This window comes from Haliotis asinina, chromosome 15 (assembly GCF_037392515.1).
Source record: "Haliotis asinina isolate JCU_RB_2024 chromosome 15, JCU_Hal_asi_v2, whole genome shotgun sequence".
Lineage (NCBI taxonomy): Eukaryota > Metazoa > Mollusca > Gastropoda > Lepetellida > Haliotidae > Haliotis > Haliotis asinina.
Window position 1 is genome coordinate 46598790 of NC_090294.1, and position 15924 is coordinate 46614713.

The 15924-nt window shown below is 39.5% G+C and overlaps 1 protein-coding gene across 4 annotated transcripts in view; it reads right to left on the reverse strand.

Annotated features, from left to right (window-relative positions):
* Window positions 1-15924, reverse strand: part of LOC137265312 (FHF complex subunit HOOK interacting protein 2A-like) — a 112832-nt gene that overhangs the window by 89114 nt on the left and 7794 nt on the right. For 3 of the 4 annotated variants that reach the window (XM_067800679.1, XM_067800678.1, XM_067800677.1), the window contains exons 1-10: window positions 12579-12746; window positions 10745-10823; window positions 10297-10469; window positions 10042-10146; window positions 7889-8011; window positions 6076-6201; window positions 5000-5193; window positions 3723-3914; window positions 2549-2628; window positions 1226-1335 (exon numbers count right to left, since the gene is read on the reverse strand). In XM_067800679.1, coding sequence (XP_067656780.1) covers window positions 1226-1335; window positions 2549-2628; window positions 3723-3914; window positions 5000-5193; window positions 6076-6201; window positions 7889-8011; window positions 10042-10146; window positions 10297-10469; window positions 10745-10823; window positions 12579-12635 — 1239 coding nt within the window. In that variant the 5' untranslated portion in view covers window positions 12636-12746. Of the gene's footprint in view, window positions 1-1225; window positions 1336-2548; window positions 2629-3722; window positions 3915-4999; window positions 5194-6075; window positions 6202-7888; window positions 8012-10041; window positions 10147-10296; window positions 10470-10744; window positions 10824-12578; window positions 12747-15924 lie in introns of those variants that run through there. The other variant, XM_067800680.1, reaches the window with a different exon arrangement.

Genomic DNA, 15924 nt, shown 5'->3' on the forward strand with positions numbered 1-15924 from the left:
ATACAAAAGTGTTCTGATAGCATTAACACAACTGCTTATACAATGAATAGGTTATCAAATCTGCCCAGTCAAATGCTGTGATTTTCAAATTCTGGACAAAGAAAAATAAAACAATATATAGTGATGAACTCCATAAATAATTTGCTTCGTTTGCTTGCATGCTTTGTATTGCACAGTGAGTGAAGATCTAGAAATAAAGGAATATTTGTATGTTAATTAATGAGTCCCCTTATCAGTCCCCCTTAATATGTGTCAGGACATGTATTTCTACACGAAATAGAAAACACTTGAAGACATGGTCCCCTTGATAATGAATACAACTGCATGACACGGTCATCTTCATTTCACAATCTTACACATATGGATCCAAAATAAATGTTCCAGTACTAATTCCATGTGGTGTGTGGTTCTGTGCATAGAGATCAGATCACAACCCCCTGGAAAATAAGCAACTCTGAGCTCCAAGAGTCCTTAGATAGGTGACAGAGTTTGGCAGCCTGGACCCTGAGAGTTTCTAGGACTTTGGTCCCACAACATAGTGAAGAACATGTGATACATACAATCTCACTTGAGGCTAGTGAGATGTTCAAAACTGACCCTGTTCACCCAGCAGAAAAAGGGTACCTGATGGGATAGGTCATCTGACTATAACTGTCTAGTGCCAAACAGGCAGCTTAGGTTATCCAGGGTAATAAGGTACTGTGCTTTGATTGCTAGCTCTGTGGGCATACCTAGCATGGAGTTTGGTGATATATAAATTATAAATGGACACGTTATTATTATTTCAGATTTCACTGGCTATGCATTGTGTGTTTACTCCCTGGTATTTTGAAACTCATGCCATTCAGTGAAACAATTCACCTTACGACTGTTCCATATGACATGTAACTCCATCAGTTCATGTGATTCCCCAAGTGTGTTGCACATCACATAAACACTTCAATGTGGTAAATATCAAAGTTACATCACGCCGAACACAGTACATTCTTCACTATCCACTACAGCTGAGTTCACATGTACATGCCTGCTTTCAGTCAGCAATTAGATGGCGGTGAGGACATACACAGAGTTGATGGTAGGTTTTGTAGTGTGTGCACAACTAACATTCTAAAAGTGTAGTTCATGGTAACATCTGGAACAGTTCATGTTGTTGTGAAACAATGTGCAGCAAGATTAACCACATGAAGTGTTGCTACTGAACAGGCTGGACTGACATAAAACTTACCTCCTCTGAAATGTGGTTACAGCGTTCAATCAGAGTCCGGCGCAGTTTGTGGACACTCTCTGAGGGCTTCTCTGGTTCTGTTTCATTCCCAAGAATGAAATGAGTAAATTCTGAAAATACGTCATGTACATTGTCAGAAATCAACTAGATTACCATCGGACAGACAAATAAAATGTAAGGAACATGTAAGTACCATACATCGCCAAGATCCATAGCCCAGTTTTGAAGGTTCAATGTATCCTGCATCTATACACCACCAAACTCCACAACCACTTGTTTGAGCTTGTGTCTTTACTGAGAGGTTCTAATATTACTTCTGACTTAATCATGACTGTCCAGGTAAAGATCTCACATTATATGATCTGAAACATATTCTTTCTTTGTTGTTTAACATCACACTCAACAACAGTCCAGCTATCAGAAGGCCGATTTGTAAAGACCATCCCATGATCAACATCATGAGAACTGATTTATGCAGTTGGCGTGCAGGGGCATATGTCAAACAAATCCTAATCACCAGATCCCATTAATCGCCTCTTAAAACAAGCATTGGCTGATGAAATCCAATTCTAGGCTAGATCTTCACAGGTTGAACCTTCTTGAAACTGTATACCCAAACTAAAGCCTTGATGCCGACTGTGGACCCAGGGGTAGTGATAGGTATTGCCTAACACATGTCTGTTTAGGCCCATGAAGATCTGGGTTAGAACTGATCTTCAGTAAACCATGCTTCTTGTAAGAGGTAACTAAGAGGATTGTCATCGTATCAGTTGTGTAGATTGATGCTCATGCTGTTGATCACTGGATTGTCTGATCCAGATTTGATATTTACAGACTGCTGCCATACAACTGGAATACTGCTGAGTGCGGAGTAAAAATAAGCACTATCACTTGCACCTTTTCAAACTTCGCAACAAAAAGAGCAATAATTTTTCTGTACAACTACTGGTGATAACCACTATCCCAAAAGTCTGACAGGAGGATTTCTTAATATGTCTAAATGATACATCAGTGACAATAGTTCAACCTGAGACCCACATCCCACATCCTACCACACATCCTGTTTGAGGTCTGGGAGCAGGACAGAGCTCACAGTGACAAAGCATGGTTAAGAAAAACAGATTACAAACTATTAATAAATCAACAGGAATAAAACCTCTGAATCTTACTAAAGCTGAAAACCATTCAAGTAAATGATCCATTGATATTATTTTTAAACCAAATTCAAATACCTCATACAACCTTGAAACAACTTTGCTCTATAACGATTCTAGATCTTTTCCATGCCTGTTCATATAAAATTTGAAGGTGAGCAAGACTGACCTGTAAGTAGTGGCTCTGAACATACTGTTTTCAGACAGCGGGTGAGGTAGCAGGTAGCCATTATGGCACCAGTCTCACACCTGTAATAACAAATATTCATAATTCAAGGCATTAATGTGATGCAACATTTATTACAAAGTAATGTAACGAATAGCTGAAAACACTCCTATAACTTGTCATCACCAACAACTTTATACTTGGGTAAAGGTTACTCATATTTCTTGGTATGAAATTTTATGTATCTTTTGGACATCTAGAAATAGCACAAAAGTCAGTTTGATACATGTCTGTGAAACCACATATGCCTTTTGAAATTTAAAAACAATCCTTGCTTTTCCATGTGATTAATTGTGCACAACTTCAAAGACTGACTTTGTACAGCATTTCAAAGGAGTCAGACAGGAGTCAGACTTTGTGGTAGGTATCAGACACCAAATCCACTATGCGATTATCAGATTATCGATTATTATTAAAATATATACATTTTTATGTAATCACCAACCTTATGGGTTCTTCCCCATGTTTTTGCTTATTAATGCTTTTATAGCTAATACTGTCATATGCATGCAAGTAAGACACTGGAATTGTAACTAAACAATAAAGTGGTTAAAATTAGCTTTACCCTGTTGAGCACATTTGTTCATGAATATTCATCAAATCTATTTACAGGAATGTTTACTTCATTCAAGTGCATTACACTAAAACGACAAAATTTTGATAATTGAAAATATGTTTTTACAATCGATAAACATTTTTAATCCTCCTTCCGGTCAATTTTCAATGATAGTTCATCTTCGGGAAACAAGAGTTTAGAGTTTGAAGGATTATAATTTTACACCATTTCTGGGAATATTCCAGATATATAATGGTGGGGGACACCAGAAATGGGATCCAAACAGATGTCCTTAGCATCATAGCGACCACTTTAACCACTAGTCTGGAATTGTAGATAAAAACATAAAGACACCAAGACCCACTTCAATTTCAAATGTTGTGCAACTGGAAAGTAATAAGCATAAAAAACATACTGAACAGCAAAAGAAAAGCAATTTTCAAAAACGTGAAATCTCATAAAAGTAAGCAGCATGTTTATGTCTTTTAATCCAAAACTTGACAAAATGCCAGAGTTGCATTTCTTCTGCTTGTCAGTATATGACACAAACACTGAACTTACGTTTGTAAGATGAGAGGCTGCATCTTCCCTTTGAGTAACTCAACATGTATGGAAGTAGATAAGGCACAGGCAACAAGGGGGTTGGCAACAGAGATGAGCTGGTCACAATAATCCAACCACGACAAGAATGATATTAGTGTACGCTTGCCGATGAAAGACTGATGGTCTTCACGCTCAGTGAACACATCCAGGCTGAAAACAACATAAAGCATAATACACATTTCCACATGACTTGCATGACAGAAGGTTACCTGAATCAATGCTATTGGTAATAGTTTGTTAGGGAAATAGCACATCACTTTTACAGTCAGAGTTGTGTCCCTTTATTGCAGCCAGTTATGATGGATCCCATCATAATATCTTATTTTCACTTGCAAAAATACTGTCAGAATCTGAAAAACTATCGTATACATGGTGATGTCAAGTCAAAAATTATTTATTGATTCAGTAACCATACCGATCCATTTAAACATCTTATATTATATGTCACCTCATGCAAATGATCCTCACATGTTGAAATTTCAAAGGTACCATCATGCTGAAAAATGATTTCTACAGAGAAATGACTGATAAAAAATTTGAAGATACTAACTAACAGTTCACAAAGAGGGGGGTGGAGGTCTGAGAGTCGGGGTGAGGTTGGAGATGAGGATGGTGATGGGGGGGAGGGAGTACCCAGGTGGCTAATGTCAAAATTAGACTTCAGTTACTGAATTTGATAGCAAGTCTTTTCCTTACCAGCAGAGATGCCAACCTTGAATCAAATGAAAGCAGAGTCATGCCTTGATAAAAGCAATTCCCAAGCCATGAAGGTGCAAGTTGGGGGTGACCGTGAGAGGGAGCTCAGGCCCATTTTGATGGTGGGGGTATTTTCGAAAAATCAGAGAGAGAGAATTTTGGATGTGAAAATCAGAGAAACTCAAATGAACATATTTAAATGGCTATTGCCTCAAATTTTTTAAAACATTCCAAATTTATAAACGTATCTGTATTTTCTAAAAAATCAGAGAGAGTGGATTTGCATGTGAAAATCAGAGCAACTCCAAAATTGGTGGTTGGTATCTCTGTACAAGCAATAATGCTGTGATGGAATGCTTCAAAATGTTCCTGTTTTGTGACAACAGTCACTAAATATGAGCAAGACAAAGAGAATACTAGTAGCAACATTTACCAATCTGTCTGTAGTCTTCAGAGAATTCCCATGTATGTACATCATAAAGAGAGTTAAACATCCTCTCCCACCTGACTCTCATATACAGACAATGAAGATGACCTACCCCCATTTCGCATCTACAGAGTCGATGTCTGTGGGGCTGATGACAGTCGGCAGATCCTGGTACAGCTGACACAGCTTCTCTGTGAGATGCAGACAGAACTTGGTGTCCGCTACGATACACTTGGCAGCCGATTCTTCCGGAAGGCTCACACACAGCATCAGACCTTCACATGCCTTCACCGATATACGTGCATCCTGCAGACAGGAGTGAGATTAGACTAACACTGTTCTGAACAGTTCATGTAACATACATAGAGGATAATATATGAGTGCCCATGTCATACTATTTTTACGACACAAGTGCCTAAATGTCAGTATTTCCCGAGCGAGAGTGATGGAGATACCTATATTTAGGCACAAGTGTCCTAAATATAGTATGTTATAGGCACGATTATAATTTTCTGTTTATTACCCAAGTCAACAAATTGAGGAAAATAAACCCAAATCTACTTTCAACCATAGGCTGGCTACCCGCCGTCGCCACAGGAGGAACACAATGTCACAGAGGAACCGCAACATCATTGTTCATGACATCACGTTACCATGACAATGTGATACTTTGCCTTAGGGCATCGTATGAAAAAATGTGAACTCCAGATTCCAATATGTTCGCCCTTGTAGGTAATAAATCACTGTATGTCAACTTGATGCAAATAAAATTTCGAAGAAATGCAAGCCCCAGATATTGGTGATTATACTGGTGACGTCAATACATGTGAGGCTGGCAAACCTAGCAATGAATTCTGGGCACAATGTGATTCGAACTGTCATCTCATCTTGGGAATCACCAAATAACAGAAGTAATAAAGCATCAGAGCCTGATACAGACAACATATCATTTGGATGAACTGAACAGTCTTCATCACTGCAACCACTAAATGAATTGCAAAACAACCACAAACACCAATCAAATGCATGTAAGAAGGAAATAGTTTTAAGCAAATTCATCAATTGCAATTGTAGCTATTTTATATGATTCTTTGGGGAAATCACATATTTAATACACAACAGCTTCTGAAAACACAAGGACAGAGAGATGAAGTTTGAAATGCTGCACAATAACATCAATCAACTCACTGGACTAGAAGTAAGTGAGATGAGAGCATCCATAAGACAGAACTCCAGATTGTGTGAGGCTGTTGGCTGTGTCGACACCATCAGCGGCAGAGAAGGACGACCCTTGTCAGGGGACTTCCCAGGTGCCTGAAACATTTACATGTCAAAAACAGATGATCCCGAGCTAGCAAATATTTGATGATAAATGTTACCACAAGCATGAACCATGTCGAAAAAAATGGCATTGTAAAATTGCCAAATGGCTTTGAGCAGTCAGTAGACTTGTATCCAATGATAAAAATTAACGTTATTTTCAGATAGGGTCTTCGGACCAGCAGACATAAAAACTTACTGGCCCAAGCTGCTTTCTACAGGTCCAGTTAAAAAGAATGAGACAGTAAAAAAACTCACTTTATATTAACCAACTGTAGTTGGGCAAACAAATTTAAAGCAAACAAATGGTGTGGCTTTTCATCAGTGGGGAGAGATACGAATGGAAGTCTTTATAATCAGCAATGACATAAACCCTTGTCGACCAGGAGACCAGTAACATAGTTGTAATATTCACCCAGAAAAACTTCTACTTGCCTCGGACCTGGGGGTGAGCATTAATTTCTATCACTGTGTATCAGAAACACAGAGCTGAGGAATAACCGTGAGTCTGACTTTACACCACTTTAAGCAATATTCCAGAAATATTATGCCAGAGGACACAGGAAATGGGTTTAACACATTGTACCCATTAGGGAATCAAACCTCAGTGTGACAAGCGAACACTGTAACCTGTAGGCTACCACACCACCCCATACAAAACCGGAAGGTCCTTTGGGATTTGTGGGACTAAATGAACTTGCTCAAGGCATTCATGGCATTCTGCCCCCATAAAATCTGTTGAAGTCCCAATACTTCACTAATCTTCACATATCTTTGTCTTCAGTATAGCTTATGAATGCGCCAGACATATCTTCATTCTTGATAGATCACCACTTTTCTGATGCGTCACCATTATTTATAGTGATTATTGGCTAACACAGCTTTTCAGGCAATATTCCAGCAATATTTCAATAGGGGACACCATAAATGGGTTAAACACATAGTGTCCAAGTTGGGATTTGAACCCTTGGCCTTGATTTTTTAAGCTCTTTTAGCACTAAGACAATTGTCAGTTACTGTTAATGTATGGCACGTACGACTTACAAGGTGTTCTATATGATGTGCCAACACTTAAACCAGCAGACTACTCCAACACCCCCCACTATTTATACATGACACCACTATTCCTAGTGATTACATACTCCCAACATCCAATATTCCTGACACACCACAGCTATACATATCATCACTATTCCTGACACATCACTATTCCTGACACATCACTATTCCATGTTACTAATATTACTATTCAAATCATCACATCATTGTTTATGTCACTGGTGGTTTCTGAGAGGGACATGGTGCAATTTCTCTGATACCAACCTAGCATGCGGGTTATGGTGAATAAAAGCCTTGACTACCAGACAGCCCTACTGTGACCATAGTAATTCCCAGTGAAAGAAGCAGTGCTTTAGCCTAATGATGAATGTATTTGCTTATCACAACAAAGACCCAGGTTTGATTCTCTGTATAAATACAATGTGTGAAACCCACTTCATGTGTCCCTTAACACGACACTGCTGGAATGTGAAACGATGTGAAACCCAACTCTCAGTGACACAAAGTTTCACAGTAGCTATGATGAATTTGTGATTGGGAAGTCTCGTCAGCTCTTTTCTTTGGAGTCTGTTGAAATGGATATAGAACACTTGGAGAATAAGCAATTCAATACACAACTTACCTCAATAAAGAAGTTGACTAGGTATGGATCTGTCTTGATCTTGGCACAAACAGTACACAGGAACTCAATCTCCTCCTTCTCAGTCGGGGCTGCTCTGACCTCCCCACAGGTCTTCACCAGGCGCTGGAAACAGACCGCCGGATCACAACTAACAGCTCACTCAAACAGTGAACTTCCCATTCTGCTTCTAAATTTTCAGTCAGTAAATCAGCCAGAGCACCATCATCCACCATGTCTTATTCTTTTAAAAGAACTAAAACTGACACTTCCAAATGTTAACATTAAAAACAAAAATGGTTGCCAATATATTGTTGAAGGAAAACCAATTTCCATGGATAGTCAACTCCTTTATTGCAATGGGTGCGCCATTTTGGTGTAAGTGCTAACACCGTTATCGAGCGAGTGACAGTGTCAGTACCTACATCAAAATGTTGCACATACAACAAAACATGAGGGTGTTAGAACCTACATGGAAATGCCGCACCTACAACGAAACCTACCTACATCGAAATGTCGCACCCATTGCACTAAAGAAGTTGACTATCCATAGAACTTTATCCTTCATCTATACAAATTCTAAAATGTCTTTCAAAGACGACAATACATGTCAAAGGGAAGTTTCAGTAGTCCGTATGTTTCCCTATCCAAACGTTTTTGTTGAAAAACATAACTGTCAGGATTAACGCGGCCTGACTGTACTTTGTTGCTGATCCTTGAGTGCCATGACATCTAAAACAAACAGGTACCATCAACAGAGTACGTGTATCCATTGTGTTTTTTTCACTCAGACTTCCAAATCAAGGTTGCAAAAAAATGAAACCAAGCTGATCTTGAAAACTGAAATGTGATTGGCTCAAGAGTGAGTGAGTTTAGTTTTACGCCACATTCAGCAATATTCTAGCTATATGGCGGAGTTCTGTAAATAATCGAATCTGGACCACACAATCCAGTTATCAACAACACGAGCATCGATCTGCGCAATTGGGAACCGATGACATGTGTCAACCAAGTCAGCGAGCCTGACCACCCAATCCTGTTAGCCGCCTCGTACTACAAGCATGGATTGCTGGCCTATTCTACCCAGCGACCTTCACAGGTCTATTGGCTCAAGAACCCAAACAAGTAAGAACTGCCTTCCAAGGTTTCATGACATGCTCTTGACATAACAGTACTCAAGGTAGCTTTCAGAGCCATTAATAATTCCCACTGATTCTGTATGATCTTTTGAGCATTTAGTATTTTTTCAATACAATGGGACTAAACACTGAATTACCTACAAGCACTGAGAAATGTTAGAAAGTATTTCTGCTTATTGCTGTTTCCAGTAACTAAATTTCCATCTGTTGAAGGCTAATATTAGACCATAAACTACAGATAAACTTTCAGAGCATGATTAATTACAAAAACTTTCCAAAATCAAATTTACACAACAAAAATCAGGTAATAAACTGAAATCAATGCACTGAGTAAAACCAATGGTGATCACAATACACAGCCCACATGCTTCCCACTCAAGTTTAATCGTGTCACACACTTTTTCCGCCGCCTAATCTGTTTAAATACTGAGCCCACGACTTATGCTAATGCATATACAATACTGTCTACTCAAGGGATTAGTCCTGAAAATATGTGTTGCAGTTAGGGCTAGGGATTGCAACCCGGATACCTGAGACAGGTGGGTAATGAGTTGGACCCTGGTACCCATCTCAATATACAGACCCATGAGTAATATATTAATTAATATAATATGTTATTCTTTCATGATTAAGAGGTTACACTTTCTGTGAATATTTATACATAATTTACAGTCACTTCTTTTAAAAATAATACATGGTTAAAATATTGAAAAAACTGAAAATTTTAGCCTCATGGCTGAAGAATATATTGCCACTTATTGCAAATTTGATGTCCGGCAACAACATAATGGGTAACAAGGTAGAGTAAGGTAATAGGGGGCTGGGTACTCGGGTAGAAAATTTGGACCCCTCATAGCCCTAGTTGCAATCATAATTTGCTAGCTCTTCAGCAAATGAAAGCTCTTCAGTCCACTATCAGTGATATTCCAGCAATTTACAGAACCTCGGAATCAGGCACAGCATGAACACTGATGAATCAGGAGAAAAGAGAAAAGGCTACAGCATATGTTTAGGTACCTGAACTGCCCTGTGTACGTTGATGTGCGGCAGGAGCGGGTGTTTGATGCGAGACAGAATCTTGGTGAAGAAACTGAGGATGATCTGCTTCATACCTGGCGGGTGCTGAAACAGGTGACAAACAAATAATGGAAACGTGAGACTGCAAATATTCCGGGAAGGACTCAATTTCATTCATTCAGATCACTAAGCTGTGTGAACAGCTCTTGTTTTACTACTGGGTCAGCTTGGTGTCTATTAAGCTTCCATACTCACATCCGTTCTGCCCAGTGTGTAGAGCGTCTCCATCAGCTTGTGCTGCAGGACGTACTCCAGGCATGGACCCGTGGTTCCACTCTCCAATGACATCACCTCCTCCTCTTGCAAGATCCTCATCATCTGGTCCAGGTGACCCGGTATCTGGGTCTGCTCCACATGCCCTCGTTCACCTTCAAAATTCCACTTTGTTAAACACTGACATCTCACCATCTAAGCATGACATTGAAAATTTAGAATGAAGTAGTTGCTATGAAGTAGTTGGCCTGAGGGTCTGGGTTTGAATCTCACATGGAACTCAACCCAACAATACCACTAGATTCTGTTCTCTACTAAGAAAGAGTAAATCCAAATATAACATATCCTACATTTGACCACTTTGTTAAAATGGCATTTAGGGTGTAACAAGCAGACATCTATTCGAGGCAAGGATGCAGTCTATACAGACCTTTGTTGTCTATAAAGTAGTTGGTGATGGCCTTCCAGTGATGAATAAACTCCTCTTGCAGGGACAAGTTTGGTGCAAACTGCAAACAAAAACATCAATGCCACATGATCCATCAGACCATCTTTAACTCAATCCAAGCACACCACATCAGAAAGCATTAGAATCTGCTACAGCAAATACATGCAAATACATCTCTAAATCATAAAAGTTTGTAAAGGACTTCAAAGCTAGTTCAGTTTTACCCCCAATACAAAGGTATGAGTACTGAAGCTCACTGTCTGGATGACTTAACGCTTGAGAGTGAGTGAGTTTAAGTTTTACGCTGCACTCCGCAATATCCCAGCTATAAGGCAACGGCCTGTAAATAATCAAGTTCGGACCAGACAATACAGTGACCAACAGTATGAGCACTGATTTACTCAACTGGGGTCAACCATCTCCTTAACCTCTGAACAAGTTGAACATAATTTACCAGTTTCCATGTTGTGTCCATACTGAATTCAGTCACTGAATGACCCATGATAAAACAAATATATTATGCAATTAGCAAGACAGATGTTTGTGGAAATTGACTGCACTACAACTTGTTTATGATGTACAAACCAATGACCCCCAAAACACTATTCGGAGAAACTTTCATCCAATTCATATGTTATGTGCCTAATGTAGACAAGCAGGTCAAAGCTAGTAGGGTACTTCAACAAGAGAAAGCCCTGCAGTAATATATGAATATGGATCGGAAGTCATTAATAGCACTGCACACTTTCTCATAGCCATGGTCATAACCATCCTTGGTATCTCCAGGTATACATTCTGATAAGTCTCCACTATACCCTGGATGCTTCTACAGGTCGGCCCAATGATTTTATTACCTCCCTTTGCTGGCTGTTTTATTTTCTCACAGCAGCCAATCAGTAAAGCCACCGTTACAACTGAGTTTGTCACTGTCATCAAAGATACCGATTGCAGCCATGAAAGTTTGTTCGCAATGTGACTCAGATTTGGGGGAACCAATACAAACAAACTGACAGGTCCAAAACTTAAATAAATGTATGCAAGAACTCCTTCTTCCCCTTTCAGAGAACCTATGTATGGTTTGTATTGCCAAGTTTAATCGGTTAGACAATCTAAAAAGCGAAAGTGAGTTGTGATTGGTTTACCCAACTTCCCAGCATCAACACCTGTTTGGAAAAAAAGCCAGCCAAGGGGGGTAATAAATGTATTGGAGTGAACCGTAGATGTATCCACGGTACAGTGGAGATCATTCAGAACGTATTCCCTGGAGATTTCGAAGATGGGTTGTAACATCCCACTTATCTCCTCAAAATGGACCTCTATCAGGCCTACTAGATTTGCAAATTATAAGAATTATTTTGGTGCTTGTCAAATCTGGGAAACTACCTATTATAACTTAATGACACTGGTAAGTATTTCCGTAAATACCACAGACACCAAACTTACACCCCTGAATCCTGTGACAATTACCTTTTGTTTGGGCATTACGACCATTAGTAGCTGAATTTCGATCAAGTGAGATATTTCACTTGAAAAGAGAATTATTAACAGACGCAGAACTAAAGTTCCCGCGTCCAGTTCATCTGTCAAAATGTCATTTGATCTGATCGAGTAATTCTAGCATTATTTTCGGGACAGAAACAAAAAGTTATTCATCAACAACACAAACATTACTGTACAAAAGCAGCTTGACATAATTCAACTTCAGTAGGGGAGTTTGTGAGATTGATTAAGCGCTATCCATCCTTGACCATCATTGGCATCAGATCCCGTAATTTCATATTTCGAGACAAAATCTGAACAGCTGACGGACGCATACCGAGTCTACTGCATGTTGTATTAGAGTCGTAAATTTGGTGAACATTTTCTTCTGCATCTGGATCTGTGGGGCTGGAAATCCTCGGAAATTAAGACAATGCTTCTACACAATTGACATCCTCTGTGAACGGTAAAACCAAAACATTGAAACTGGGGTGTAGAAGATCACTTCCTGTTTCTACCGGAACCACGTGTGAAATGGTATTGTCCATACGACCCATTACACATATAAAGCTCCTCAGCTGGAAGATCCCACAGACAGCTGCACTTGAGTCAATAGTTTCATATTTGACCAACAGGCTTTATGTAGCCTACCGTTCAATGTACCAGGGAAAATCTACATCATCTATATATAGTCTCCCTGAACGTACACACTTAAATTTGGGCAGCCCCGCTAAAAAGAAATATTACCTGGTACTATGTCGGACTGCCTGTCTCTCTGTTTATTTGTTTGTTTAGCGTCACACACATCAACATGATGGCAGTGTGTACATATTGGATCCTGGACGCTGAATGGTCCAGGGGTCCGGTCATTTGACTCGAATTATCAACGACAGGTGTTTCTGGTCCAGGCGCCATCATAAATTAGACCATATTGACCTTTTGATGTGGTTGGAAAGCTCACGCCGACAAAAATCCGTAAAACAAGAAATAGAATTGGTCTGGCTTAATCTATAATTCAGAAACAATCGACTACAGTGAAAGCATACGAAATAATACATATGAGAATTGCGTGGATTTGTTGTTTTACCCAAAGGTGTTATTAATATTGATTCATAGAGTAACATAAGGTTCAGGTTTGGTGAATCCTTTTAAATATAAGAAATATTTATGTAAATGATATGACTCAAAACAAGATATACTGAGTCTCCTAGTTCGGATTACTATAAGTAATCACACCGTGTCGAAGGAAATACGGGGTTTTATCAGTCCCTCGTAAGGTTGTATTCCCCTCGCCTCCGTAAGAACTATTTTGTTCTATCTGCCATGTTTTAGATGTCTGGAAATTTGAGTTTCAACTTTTGGCATAATGATATTATATATTTTTTAATATTATCTCGTTGCAAATGGCTTTTTGGCTTTACTAAAACTAATCATCTAAAGCCCCATTTAGACGTAATTTAAGGGAACATGAGGATTTTTATGTTTGAGGTAAAACGCTGAAGCTAAAACTATTCTATATTAAAGCATACTGTAAGTCTTATAGTCTTATATTTTTCCTTCATTTTCTTTGTAAGGCCAGACCAAATTTATTTCTTGTTTTACGGACCCACCTGCCGTATTTTTTCAGGAATGAGAAAATAAAAATAAAAATTAATTTCCCCCGCTCAAAAAATAAAATCCTAATGTTTTTATCGGCTAAAAATGTAAACTCACAAGAAAATACTTTTTGGGTTGTTTTTTTTCAACCATGTTCATTTCATAAATTGCCAAAAGTAAAAGTCATGAACCACGCTGTTATGTATTGTGTATTGAAATTAAACCAGTATAAAACAGAGGCACCATGCTTGACAATACTGATCGAGATGATATGAAATGCCAATCGAAAATATCGTGAAGGTCCGGGTTAGAATATTGGCCTACACTAACCCATGCTTGTAGTAAGAGGCGACTAATGGGATCCCATGGTCAGACTTGCTGACTTGGTTGACACATGTCATCAGTTCCCAACTATCGATGCGCATGTTGTGTATCACTGCATTGTCTGGTCCAGGCTCTAGTAGTTACAGGCCGCCGTCATATAGCTGGAATAATGCTGAGTGCGGCGTAAAACTACACTCACTCTAGTCCTCCAGACACTTGATACTTTGACTGCTAATCATATCAAACACGGACATAACACACACACAAATCACACTTACACATAACCTAAGCCACCACATCCACTATTGAGAAATGAAAGCCAGAAAACCTAATGGCGGGCACACATGAAAGAAGATATGGTATTGTTCATCCACGGGTGGAGAACGTGAACGTTGTGATCACTCTGTTATCGTCAGCGTTCTGTCAATATTGGTCGAGCACAGGGCGAGCTGAGTGACAGAGGTAAGTATATGCCTTATTTACCCAAGACACTACTCAACGTATATGTACAGGAAACAAGCGTCCTGCGTCGTGTTGTCGTGTATATGGTATACAAACACACATAAACCTCAAGTGGTGATAATCTTATATACACCGTTTCAGTAGTGCCCCGTGCAATGTGTAACGTATCATACTCTCGTATGAAGCGTACACTGTCAGTAAAATGTCAGATGATCTTCACTACCCGAGAAGATCCGGCTTAGAGCTGGTGTTCAGTAACACGAGTTTGTTGTAAGAGGCGACCATCGGAATGGTCAGACTCGCTGACACATGCCATCACGTCCTAATTCCTTCGATCATGATGTTATTCACTGGATTGTCTGACCAAGACTCGATTATGTACAGACCGTCCCCATATAGCTGGAACATCGCTAAGTGCTTCAGTCTCGGTTGACATAATTGGCCAGCTCCCGAGGAAAGATTCCCCACAGGACAGACAAGTCAACTGTTCTGACAAAAAAACAAAACAACACCACCACCAACAACAACAACAACAAATGGTCAAGTCAAATGGTGAATTGTTGGCATGCTCTGGACATGCTCATGCTGACTTTTTTCACTGGCGCATCAGATCTTGAAGTGTCTTCTTTATGTCTATCACGATTCATTTCGGAACCTTTGACGAGGATTTAGCCGAAAATTGTTAGAGTAAGCAAATGAATCGATTATTCCGGGCTAGTAACAGCTCAAAGCGTTTATTGCTCTTCCAAAAGTTGCGGGACGATTACCGTTTGCTCGAGTAAAGAACGTATTAGGAGAGTGTGGATGACGAGTGATGAATATATGATTGCTGATGACTACATTGAACTAGGGGAACAAACTGAGGTAGCTAAGATACATAGCGTTCACTACATGAACGCGTTCATGCAGTGAACGCTGTGTATCCTAGCTAAAACTGAGGATGCTGGGATGTAAGCTGTTTTTTTGTTTTTTTTTTGTTTTTTTTGGTTTTGTTTTGTTTTCTTTTCTTTTGTTTTTGTTGCCAATTTGGCAGCCGAAAAATTTTGTTCAGTCTTCGAATTCAAATTTTCCTAAGACGCCATTGTGGTTCGAGAACGAAGCGACCTTATCCAGCGATAGTTGCGATTGCAAGCAGCTGAAAGTTAGTACCCAACCACAGGGCAAACTGTGGCGCAAACAAGGCTGCGCAACACAGAGAAAGTGAGCACTTTCTACGCTTCCCTGGTCATTTTCTCTTTGTTGCGCAGCCCTTATTTGGGCTACAGTTTGCCTGTGGCCTGGCCAGGTAATTCCTAAGCAGT